Source organism: Epinephelus lanceolatus, chromosome 13 (genome assembly GCF_041903045.1).
Source record: "Epinephelus lanceolatus isolate andai-2023 chromosome 13, ASM4190304v1, whole genome shotgun sequence".
Classification (NCBI taxonomy): domain Eukaryota; kingdom Metazoa; phylum Chordata; class Actinopteri; order Perciformes; family Serranidae; genus Epinephelus; species Epinephelus lanceolatus.
This window is the reverse complement of record NC_135746.1, coordinates 1130095-1142367: the sequence shown is the minus strand read 5'-3', so window position 1 is coordinate 1142367 and position 12273 is coordinate 1130095. Positions and strand designations below refer to the sequence as shown.

The following is a 12273-nucleotide window of genomic DNA, read 5'->3' as shown; positions in this document are numbered from 1 at the left end:
TTATTTTTGTGTGACAAAGTGAAATGGTAATAAAAGTGTATATTTATAAAGGTCTGAGGTTTATCTGTATGAGGAAGCTGTCTGTTTGATTTCACTCGTGTCAATCAAACTAACTTTACACTGATAGTTTCTTTTACATTATTCTTGTCATTCTTTGTAAGTGTTACTTTCTTCCTGTCTGGAGTAATATGGAGTAAATTATTCTGTAAAGTTATTACAGCACTTCATCTCAGCCCCCCGACACCTGACCCCCGACCCAGATCAAGATCCTCTACAGAGAGACACATGACACAAACAGGAAGTAAATCATTATGTTCATACCTGAGAAAAAAGAGCACAGATGGCCACCAGCGTCAAAGGAACGCCGATGACAAGAACTATGTATGTCACCACATTTAAGCTGAACATAAGGTTATCAATATCATTGTTGTAGGTGTAGCTGATGTTGCTGGGATCAGAGCTGTAGTTGTGTGAAGTGTTGTACTTGTGTAAATCTTCCATTCTTCAGAGATGAACCTGTAGGTGAAGAGATCAGGTTATAGACAGGCAGCGTGTTGTTTCATCCCTAACACTGTTCAGTGACGTCACTAACGTACAGCACACACTTATTACACACACAGTCACATCAGATCAAATGTCACATTATCTGCTAATAATGTTAAATAACATTGAGGTAATACAACAGGTTCTGGTGACGTACGTGCTGCTGTGAGGTCCAGTTGTTTCACTAATTTAATGTCATGTTGAATATTAATGTGCGTTGGTTTAGGACGCGTTGTCTGTCCTCTGTACTCGACGAGGACGTTCACATGACTGATGAACCATCTGCAGTATCTTTTTATGTTCGGACTGAGTTCTCGTCTTTGTTCACGTCTATCAACATTTTGGTCATGTCATGTCCATCTCTGTCTGTCCTGTCTGTCTCTGCTGTCTCCTCTCAATCAATGTTCTCATTTCACACTAAAACATATTAACGGACTGTGAGAGGTGTTGCGTTCCTGACATGCTCACACAAGTCTTTTGCCTATCTCAGCTGTCATCATTTCACTGCACACGTCACTGGAAACACGTCTCAGTGGATTCATACAGAACTATAGACACAATAAGGATAGTTTATAAAAGCATTTTCTAAATATACAGATTCCATCCCTCAAACGTCTGAAGAGTTCTTTTATTAGTCTTTAACTCATATTCTTTATTCTCTATCTTTAATGAATGAGTTTGTTACCAGCTCAGACTGTTTTTTATTTTTCACACACACACACACACACACACACACACAGATCAAAATTATATTCAAAGAAATACTTCCCCCACAAAACGACCACTAGTATGTCAGTGACTCACCGTGTGTTACGTTAAATTAATGATTCAGTGCTCAGTGTGGAGACGTGAGAGAAAAAGAGAATATTCTTAATGAATTAAAGTCACGGGGCTCTGTGAGGAACAACAGCAAAACTATATCAGAACATCCGTTTACAAACTCTCACACATCTCCCGCAGGATAATCCAAGTCTGATTTAACCGGCCGTACGCTCAGTTCTCCCCGAACACACGACTCTTCACTAAAACATTACGAGTTAAAACACTTCTGCGCCCCGGACAGGAAACACTGGAGGCACGCCAGAAAATCTTTCTTCATGAATTCAAGGAAACACAAGGTGAGTCACTGACACTGAAAATTATTTCCATTAAGTTACAATATGTACCTGTAATATTTCACAATTAATGACATTATTATCACCTTAAAGTCCAACTGGTAGATGCAACTAGTCGCCTGTAATTTACTGTAAATGCACAGTTAAATATTTTACAGTGTACTGATGGGGATTTTGTGGGGAAAGTAATTCTTTAAGGGAGGAGAGGAAGAGAAGAACACAGGTCAGTAAAATATAGCGGCAGTAAACTGCACAGCCTCATTTTGATCCTTCAGATCTATTTTTCTGACTGTTTACAATCTGATCTCCTCACATGAATCACTACATACAGCAGAAACAAAGTTATGTTAGAGAATGTACCTCTGACAGCTCCGAGCCCTCTGTGACCTGGACCAGTTCCTTCTGTCAAGTTGTTGTTTTGTCCCTCACATCCAAACAGTCTGCAGTAAATGTAACTGATGATGGCGTGTCTGATCATTTCATGATAATCTGCATCTGCTTATTAAACATAAGGTATGAAGGCATGAACACAGTGTATGCAAAGCACACCAGAGGGACAGAATTTATCAACAAGACACACACACATATGCTCCTCTGCTCATTTGTATTATCTGTCCACAGCAACACAGCTTCTTCTGTCCACACCTCGTCTCTGTTGATTTATTTGCATCACCAGTTTTACAGACTCATACCTGCTCACTACCAGAGCTCAACAGTTATCCACGATCATGTCTGCAACCCAGTCCTTTAAGACTGGACCCGACCCCATCCTTTAATTTAAGACTGGTGACTCCGTTAGTGCCTGTAATGAAACAGGCTCACCTCATGCTTGCTTACATCAGCATACTGATTGATAAACATGTCTGACGGTCACTGACTCAGAGCAATTTGAACCCACAAGCACGACAAGAAACAATCAGTTCAATTCCTAAAGTTCAAGTCCTAAAGATTTAATCCAACAAACAGGCAGGGGTCAGAACCAGGAGATCAATCAGAAGGAGCAAACTTAATCGACAGGGGTGAGGCAGGGAACCAGAGCCAGGTAATCAGGCATAGAGCGATGTTACCCTCCGATACAGGGAGTAATAAAGGGAGGAGAGGAGTGCCCCCACTGCAGAACCAGAGAACGAACCTCATCTGGCACAAAAGGACGGTTATTAGGGCAAGTGCTGGGAGATGGGTGGGTATTAAGAGAGTCCCTTACCTTCTGCTCCACCTCCCAGGCAACCACACCAACTACCAAGGATCGGGGCAGAATCTCCTCAGGTTGGGAAGGATGGTCCTCAGCTTGGTAGACACGAGATAGAGTGTCTGGTTTCATGTTCAGACGATGAACAGCAGTTTAGCTCCCTCCAACCAGTGCCTCCACTCTTCCAACACCATTTTGACGGCCAACAGCTCCCGGTTCCCTGTGTCATAATTGCGTTCTGCGGGGGATAGATCATAAGAAAAGAAGGCACAGGGATGGAGTTTATGATCAACAGCAGATTTCTGAGAGAGTATGGCCCTCACACCCAAATCTGAGGCATCAACCTGCACCACAAACTGACAGGATGGGTCAGGCAAGTTGAGAATAGGAGAGGAGGTGAAACATCTCTTTAACTCACCAAAGGCCTTGTCTGCTGCAGATGACTAAAGGAAAGGAGAGCTTGGAGAGGTCAGCACAGTGAGAGGAGCAGCCAACATGCTGTGGTTACGGATGAATCTTCTGTAGAAGTTGGCAAACCCCAAAACTGTTGCAACTTCTTCCTGGAGGTTGGAACTGGCCACTCGACGTCTGCCTGAACCTTGGCTGGATCCACCTGCATGCACATATGAGAGTTTACTACACCCAAAAAATGCGCCAGGGCACAACAGAAACACATCCACCCTCCAAACCTGCAACATTCAGATATCAGGCAACTGAGAGGTGTAATTGAGCTCAGCTGGAACCTCATCAAGGGACGCTCCACCCGCTACTCTACATAAAGGCGTTGCCAGTTTATACCTGGTGTTTTATCTGATTCTCAGTGTAGATTAATAAAGTCCATAAATCTGTCAATTTTGTCCTTCCGTGAACTGGTCACGTTAAAAGGAACCCCGACTAGTTAGACATGTAGGCCTTATATCATCAATATTAGTGTCCGTTATATTAAGTTGATATAAATAACATTGTAGGAGTCTTTGTTTAAAAAAAAAAAAAGAAAATATAATTTCAGTCGTAGGTCGCCATTGTTGTTTATGTCGCAATGCAGTGTGGGTAGTGACGTCTAATGGTTGCAACCGCTGTTTCTGACAACTGCGCGAAAAATGTCAGCTATTCAGCCGTTTGAATTTGAACCCGAGCGACATGCTAGCGAGGACAACACAGAAAATATACAGGAAGAACACGAAGACGTAGTAGCAGGGGCGGACTGGGACTAAAAAACAGCCCTGGACTTTGACTCAGCCCAGCCCACAACAACTGGTGCGCATACAGTATGCGCTTCCTTCTTCTTCAATTTGATTGGCGGCTGGCCGGCTCGTAGATATCTATAGGCTGGCTGGCATCCAATTTAAAGGCTGCCACCTAGCGGACTGGATGTGGAACAATAGATTATCAGGGAGGAAAAAAAAAAAAAAAACGGTGATGACTGCGTGGCAGCCGCTGGCCGTCCTGGAGTACCAGCCAGGAGCTTCAACTTTTGTCAGCAGCTGTTCAAGGCACCGTAAAACGTCATCCAATATCAATGATTATTGATGATTAGCATCCACCACTGTCGTATGCTTTATATGTTGTGATACACAGTAAAACACACTGACAAGATGCTTACGAGTTTGATCATTGTTGAAGATATCCCGTGCATCACAGCACACGACAACTTCGGGGCAGTTTGTCTTAACCGAGACGTGCTGTGGGCTGCCCTCGTCAGTCTCCGTGACCGGGAGAGTGCTGGACTGCCGAACCGGAACCGGGTCACCAATAGGTAACATTAAATCCAAACATCAAGCACCACAAACTATTTTCATATGTTGTGAAGAGAGTAAATGAATGTGGAATTTCTGTTTGCAGGTCTTGTAGATGTGCTGCATATCGTCAGTTTACGTGGTGGATGCATGGCTGGCTGGGGAAAAGAATCCGCAGAGTCATTCCTTCATGTGCCGTTGCTAAAATAAGAAACGTCTACCCTGAACCAAGTGGCATCTACACAGGGTTTCAGGAAGTAGATATTGAAAACATAGAAACTGATGAATCATGGAGAAATTTTCATAACTTATAATGTTGAAACAGCTATGAAACATTTCTGAATGTTGTAAATAAATTATATGAATATCAGCAGAGATTTCTCGTTTGTTTTTTGATTTATTAATGATCAGATTTGAAGATTGCTTTAGAGGATTTGTTTTTCAGATATGAATATTGATAAATATATGAAATATTAGTAAATGATGGTAAGTAAACTGAAACTGAATGTGTAAACATTCCTCTGCTGCGCTCAGGAATCACTGGATCAAAACTGATTTCACTTTAAATTCAATCAAACTGATATCAAAACAATTCTTAACCATTACAAAGTTCCTTTCAATGCATTTATAAAGAAATTGAGATCAAACACGTCTTCATTATGTCACGTAGAGGTCCGATTAAACATTTTGATTTGTAAAGTTACACAAACTCTGCTGAAATCATTTTAAGTGCAACTGCTTTTTGTGAGACTATCTAAAACCAAACGCTACTTAAAGTGTGACAACTGCTGTGTTTCAGAAAGGATCTGTGATCTGGATGGTCTCTCTGGTGGAGCCATGATGTGAGTCTGGTTCAGTCCAATGTCCATGCCATGGTTTGAATCTGACACAGAGGAGAGAACATCTGCCACCATGGCCTTCATGTAGCTGTAGTCCTTCTGGACAGCCACTGGTTTTGCTCGGAATCTTTTGTGGACCTTGCTCCATGAGATCTTGAACTTTGGTTCACCAACATTCTCTCCATCTTGAAGAACAGCCTGATCAAAAACAGAAATATGAAAAATAGATTTAAATAGTTAGAGCATGGCACTCATAAATACTTTATTCTATCAGCAAAACTATGCAGTGTTTATTTATTGGGGTATGCCCTCTGCTCTGCTGCTGTGTTGCTAGGGAAGACTAAATATTATTGGCAGCTGATAGAGAAAAAATGCAGTACTTTTCAAACATCACTTTCAATATCTTTGGAGAGGACAAAACACTTGACATGTGGCTGGAAGATTACATGTCCCAGGCATCAAAGAAGAAAGAGAGCAGCGCAGCTCATAGAGTGCAGGGACTGACAGCCAACCGAGAGTAGACACATTTCTTTTTGCACAGAGCAGGTTAATATTTTGATACAATAAAACATGTTTTAATTATCAATAATAGAAAGATGCCCGTGCACAGCTCATTAAAGTCGAGGTGCTGGTACTGTGGCAAGAATACAATTGTGAAGAAAAAAAAACACATAATTTGTGGCTACATACATACACAAAAGACAGGGTTGCAGAGGATCAGGTTTAATTCGAGCAATGCGTTTCGCTTACAGCTTCATCAGGCTCATACAAAGCACAGGAAGTCATCACTATGAATAGGAAACTGCATTTGCATAATTAATTGAAGAAAAGAAAAAAACAATATTTACAATATGTCAATGATAAAAGTAACCATTATACTATAGGCCCCTATAGAAAAAAACTACATAGAAGAATAATGACTATTATAATGAGAACTGATTATTCTTCTATGTAGTGTTTTCTATATAGTATAGAGGCGTTGCTCGAATTAAACCTGATCCTCTGCAGTCCTGTCTTGTGTGCGGTATGTAGCCACAAATTATGTGTTTTTTTCTTCACAAATGTTTTAATTATTAATTTACTCATTATTTAATGTTTTAATAATAAGCCAAAGTAGAAGTAAGCGGAAGGCTGTACAGGGTGTCTCTGTGTTGAAGCTGCTATTCGTATCTGTATAACCTGTTATGTATTTATTTATTTATTCATTAATTTTTCTTATTCTGGAGGTTAAATTATATTTTTATTTGATGTGTACTGCTGCAAGCTGACTTCTTGTATTACATTTTGTTATGTAGCACCCACCTGTTCCCTGTTTGCATTGTTGTTATGATCCAGAGCAGCAAGCATGGAGGCATGGATCATCACATCATATCCAAAATGTGTTCTCTTTGGAAGGTATTTCAGATAGATGAAGTGGTACACCTGAAACAAATTTGAATTTTAAGTTTAAAATAAGTGTGAGTCACACCCTGGCATAAGAACATACTGCCACATTATATTAAGGTGAAACATTTTGTAACACTTCTGTATTTGAACATAGCCTACCTCTAGTGATGTTGTGTGGACACACTTCGTCAGGTGATCCAGGTCTTTCAAAAGCCGCTTGTCTTTTACAGTCTTCTTTTTTTTATTTTTTTATTGGTGAAATAGAGTGACAGGAACAAAACAAAATAACATGATAGAAGCAGTAACGTAGGACGTAGACAGTAGACATAAGGTGAGTCGACATACAAACAACAATAGACAAAAACTGCATATGTATGGGGCATATTTCAGTATTTGAATGAGGGGCAAATGTCCGTGTTATATGGCTTAGACAGGGTGGGGTATGGCGTGAATAATGAGGAGAGAAAAATCAGTAAACAGAATAAAAAGCAAACATATAAATAAATTTGAGGCATTAGGGTCGTAGTAATGAGAGAGAGGAAGAAAAAAAAGTAGAGAAATAAATAAAAAATGAATAAATACATAAATAAACAACAACACATAATGTTGCAACATGATATGAAGAGATAATATATAATATATAGATATATATTATGACATAGTACATAGTATAACATAACATGATATAACAGTATAACATAAGCATAGCAAGATATAATATAGTGTGATGTATTGCAATGTAATATGAAGTAATATAGTATGCTATAATATAATAATATAATATAATATGATACTATAACACACAATAATTAAATTATTATATAATATAACATGGCACAACATATCACTATGGTAATGACCCGTGGTGACGAGGGCCGGAGCCGAACTAGGGAACCGGAGAGGCGGGCGAGAGGTCCCCGCATCCGGCACCCAACCCCCAGCGGCGCGGCAGGGGGCCCTGGTGAGGGACAGGCAGGGCATGCCAGCGAGGACACCCACCCCTAGCAACCCCACCACCCTCTGTTCTGGTTGTTTTTGTGGCGGGCCTGCTTGAGGTCGCATCCAGACCCTGAGGAGGCCGCTGGCCATCGCAGGTCCAGCATCCTTTTTCCTGCTTGGGACAACTCCTAGATTGTTTGTTTATTTGTTTGTTTGTTTTTTTTCCCCAGCCTTTTAGGAGGTGGGAGGTGAGGTGGGCCCCACCCGCCCCACCCCTGACCCAGCCCCACCAGAGCCCCTGACAAGCCAACCAAGAGCAGAGCGCAAAGCCATAACACCCCCAGCACCACCCAGTCCGACCCCACAACCCCAGAGCTTTATGTCTGTATAATCTAGCGTTTAGATGTTGGGTTAGAGGTTGGGGGCATTGGTGTCACGGGCAATAGGCGGAGGTGGGGGTGGGGATGTGTCAGTGTGTGTGTGAATGCTGGTTTGTGTTTGGCTGGTCTTATTGATGAATGGGGTCCAGTAGCTGTGAAATGAATCAATTTGGTTATTTTTAAATGCTATTTGTCTTTCTATTGAAATGTATTCAGATACTAGGTGATGCCATTGGGATGATGAGAGGTTGTGTCTGTCTTTCCAGTTTAAGAGTATTACCTTCTTAGCGATTGTTAGGGCGACCAGTATGGGTTGTTCATATTTCAATGGCGGTTCAACTGATGTAAGATCTCCCAGCAGACAAACAGATGGGGAGACTAGAATGCTGTTGCCTATGATTCTAGATAATGTACGTGTGATGTTTGTCCAGAATGACTGGATGGGTGGGCAGAGCCAGATGGCATGAAGGTAATTAAATGTGGTGTTTGATGTGCAGTGCGTACATTTATCATTGTCTTTGAGTCCCATTTTGTGTAATTTATATTGTGTGAGGTGTACTCTATGTAGAATTTTATATTGGATATGTTGCAGTTTGGGGTTTTTTGACATTGAGAAGGTATTATTACAGATGTGCATCCAGGAGTTGGTGTTTATGGTAACTGTTAAATCTCTTTCCCAGTCTTGGACTGGTCGCGGGAGGGTATTGTCTGTTTTAATTAAAAGTTTGTATAGTTTTGCGAATATTTTTTTCTGAGAGGTTATACATTTGATTTGATAGAATAGTGGAGGTCTACACAGTCTTCACAAATGCTTTGTGGGCCTCAGATCCTGGCTGTAACCAAAGCTTGCTTCTCTGGCATGCCTCATCAAGGGGCTCATGAGCACATCGGTGATAGTGTCTGTTTCCTGGCCAGTCATGTCTGTTGGTAACATGGTGTATTACGGATACCCACTTCTCTTTCAACACCTCAGCATCACCCTCACAGGTTTGTGCACTCCACCAGAGATGATTTATAATAGATGGAATCCATCCTGCAAGGCCTTGGCATACCCTCCTTTTCGCTGCAGCAGCCAGTTTTTTTGACACTCCCTTTGCCACATGCCACAGATCAAATTCATGTCTTTTTTCTGGATTAGACACCCTCATTTCCTTCACAATTTGTGGATGTTGGTCTGTGGAGATTGTAGAGACCTTCACTCCATTTTCTTCGATGGTTTTGAGAGCTTCCTTGAAACCTCGAATTTCCATTGTATTCGAGCTTGACACTTGGGTGCAGCTTATTACTTTGAAGTCCACAACCTTCTGACTCTGCACATCTAAAAAAGTGTATGTGCCGTATTTGGCTGAGTGGCCTGGAGAGTCACAATGCCCATCTCCACACAGTACAACTTCTGCCTCTTGTGATTTCATGGAAGTTAATACTGCAGTCTGTTCTTTGGTCCATGTTTTTTATGACAGGAAACACAAAACTCCTTCTCAGTTTTGTGTATGTATGTTCACTTATTGTTTGAAGGTTCAAGTTGCTACAAAAACATTCAAATTTAGCAAAATGGATCCCACTGAAGAAAACTGATGTTGCCAAAAGCAGGTTTCCTACCCTCTTGGTACCACTAACAGTTGGCTGAGACTGCCATCTGTAACTACAGCCATTTGCACATGTGAGCTCCAGTGTCAACTGTGATCCTTCGTTTTGCAGCTCTTTCACATCTCCTTCAGCAATCAAGGAACCACACTTTAAACAGCGCTGAATCAATTGTTTTAACTGTTCCCCAAAAACTAGAAAAACTCTGTCTTCTGTGTGAGTGTCATTTGAATCATGTGAGTCCTGGGTGCTTTCAGAAGGCTCAGCCCCAGATGAACTTACGTTGTATTCTGAATCAAATGGTCTATGAGGCGACAGACTGTCCTCGCTACATTCATCGTCTGTAAGGAAAAGATCCAGGGAATGGGTGTCCTCTTCTTGTTCAACAAACACATGTTCAGCTACGTAAGCATGGTCCGTGGTTACGGGCTGGCGCATATCTGCAGGCTACTGTACCGCTGCATCCAACGTGTCTTTAACATTATCCGTCTGAGTCTCTGCATCGCACTTACTTGGAGAACATTGTACACTTACACTTACAGATTGAACGGGTTGAACGGGTGGACTGTCAGCTTCCTCCATAACCAGTGGTGTGTCCGATGGTTCACCTTCAGAAGCTACAGCAGCCGGAGCGGGTTTTTTGCGGCACAAGAGAGCATCCAGCGTCTCCTGTTTTTGGCGTTTTTTTGTGCGCATTTCACTCCCCTCCCGAGGGCGTTTAGACTCCTTATGTGAGAAAATTGTCGGCACGGCATTTTGTTTAAGTCGACGTTTATACCCAGCAGTACCCATTAGCTCCTTTAGCAGCTCTGGTCGACTAAAGGCCTCAAAATCATCTGGGGAGAAGTGGCGAGAACAGAGCCGCGGGTCTTTAGGAAGTTCTGTTCGTCCACAAGCACTTTCCCACTGCTTTCTCCTCTTCTTATCACTAGGAAACATGTGTAAACTTACATCAGTTCCCTTGTTGTCTTTCGACTGGAAATTACATCCGAATGCAGCGCAATGTGTTATTTTCTCTGGTGATAGCGTCAGGTAGTAGCAGCCGTCAGGTAAACAACTCACTTCCTTAAATAGAGCAACCTTTCTACGTCATCACCCCGGCATGCATTGCGCGAGTAAAATAATGGTGGCCTCCTATGGTAAAAATACGTTGTAAACATTGAAGCATTTTAAAGCAATTTCATGTCTTTCTAAAAACATAATTTAGTACAATAGAAAAATTGTGGCTTATTGAGCCCTACATGTCTAACTAGTCGGGGTTCCTTTTAAGATGATTATTAGCAGAGATGCAACGTTGATGAATGCAAGGATACAGTGTGGTCAGGATACAATGCAGGTGTAACGGGTATAGAGTGAACCCAATTGCAGCACAAATGAACCAGGTTTCTTGTATTTACAGTCTTTATTCAGCAGGTCAAAGCAGGAACACAGCTAACCAGAAGATGCAGCAGAGCAGAGCAGGCGAGTATGGCAGGATTCGAACCCGAGTCTCCCGTGTGACAAGCAAGCAAGTTATCACAGGACCAACGGGGCAGGCAGGGAGTGCATGGGACTCGTGAGCAGGTAATTGTCCAAAAGTTCTCAACAGGCTCAACAAGTGTGGTGAAGGGGAAATAGCATGAACTCACTGCTGATGGAAAGTGGTTCAGATGAGGGCTGGGTGTGGATCTGGACCTTTTGGCTGAACAGGAACAGGCTGAATGCCAACCAGCCACAGGCAGACAAGGAACAGAAAACAGGCAGGCAATACTCGTAGTCAGGGAGAGAAGGCTGGTGGATTTACCGGGGCTGAGACGTGAAGCAAAGGTCGGAGGCAAGTCGGGTCGATACCAGGTAAGCGGTCCGGGAACAAGTGCTGGAGAGTCAGGCATGAGAGCGAAGACAATCTGGCAAAGAGTGAGTGGAGTGAAGCTGCATATATACTGGCTTGATTGGAGATGGTGAGCAGGTGACAGCAGCAGGTGGAAGCAGTTCAGCTGATGAGGGGTGTGGCTGAGCAGCAGAGCAGGAGAGGGGCAGAGCAGACTGTGACAGCAGGTCCTTACATTCATTTGTCCTTTCGTCCGTCTTTCATATTTTTGTTTGAATATAATACATTTCCTCATGATTCTCTTACCAAGACTACTTCTTATTTAGTTGTAGTCTTGTTATCGTCATGAAAAAAGGTAATTAACAAATATTTATCGTCTTAGTTTAGAATTATTAGAACACACACACACACGAGCAGCAGAGAATTAGTGCGTTAGGTAGCAGCGCTGTGTGTGACTTATGCGCTGATGAAGTGGTGGGTGATTGATGTGCCTGACATCGATTGATTTAGTTTCAGCACCGTGGCAGTGGACAGCTCCTGTTAAGAGTGTCTTAAAGAGCGATCCTAAGAAGGGCATTAAGAAGGCATCTGGGAGACACTCTTATCTTAGCAACCCTTCTTAGCTAAGACGTTCTTAACTCTGCTCTTAAGTCTTAAGATCTGGATTACTGTAACTCTCTATTATCAGGTAGCTCTAGTAAGTCCTTAAAAACTCTCCAGCTAATTCAGAATGCAGCAGCACGTGTACTAAC

General features: G+C 42.2%; 1 protein-coding gene across 1 annotated transcript in view; it reads right to left on the bottom strand.

The window, feature by feature from the left end:
• The window catches only part of LOC117271110 (G-protein coupled receptor 4-like), a 30627-nt gene extending 28477 nt beyond the window's left edge, over positions 1-2150 (bottom strand). The window contains exons 1-2 of the mRNA XM_078173644.1: positions 2019-2150; positions 322-516 (exon numbers count right to left, since the gene is read on the bottom strand). Of these exons, the coding sequence (XP_078029770.1) occupies positions 322-501 (180 nt within the window). The 5' untranslated portion in view covers positions 502-516; positions 2019-2150. The remainder of the gene's footprint in view (positions 1-321; positions 517-2018) is intronic.
• Positions 2151-12273: the final 10123 nt, after the last annotated feature.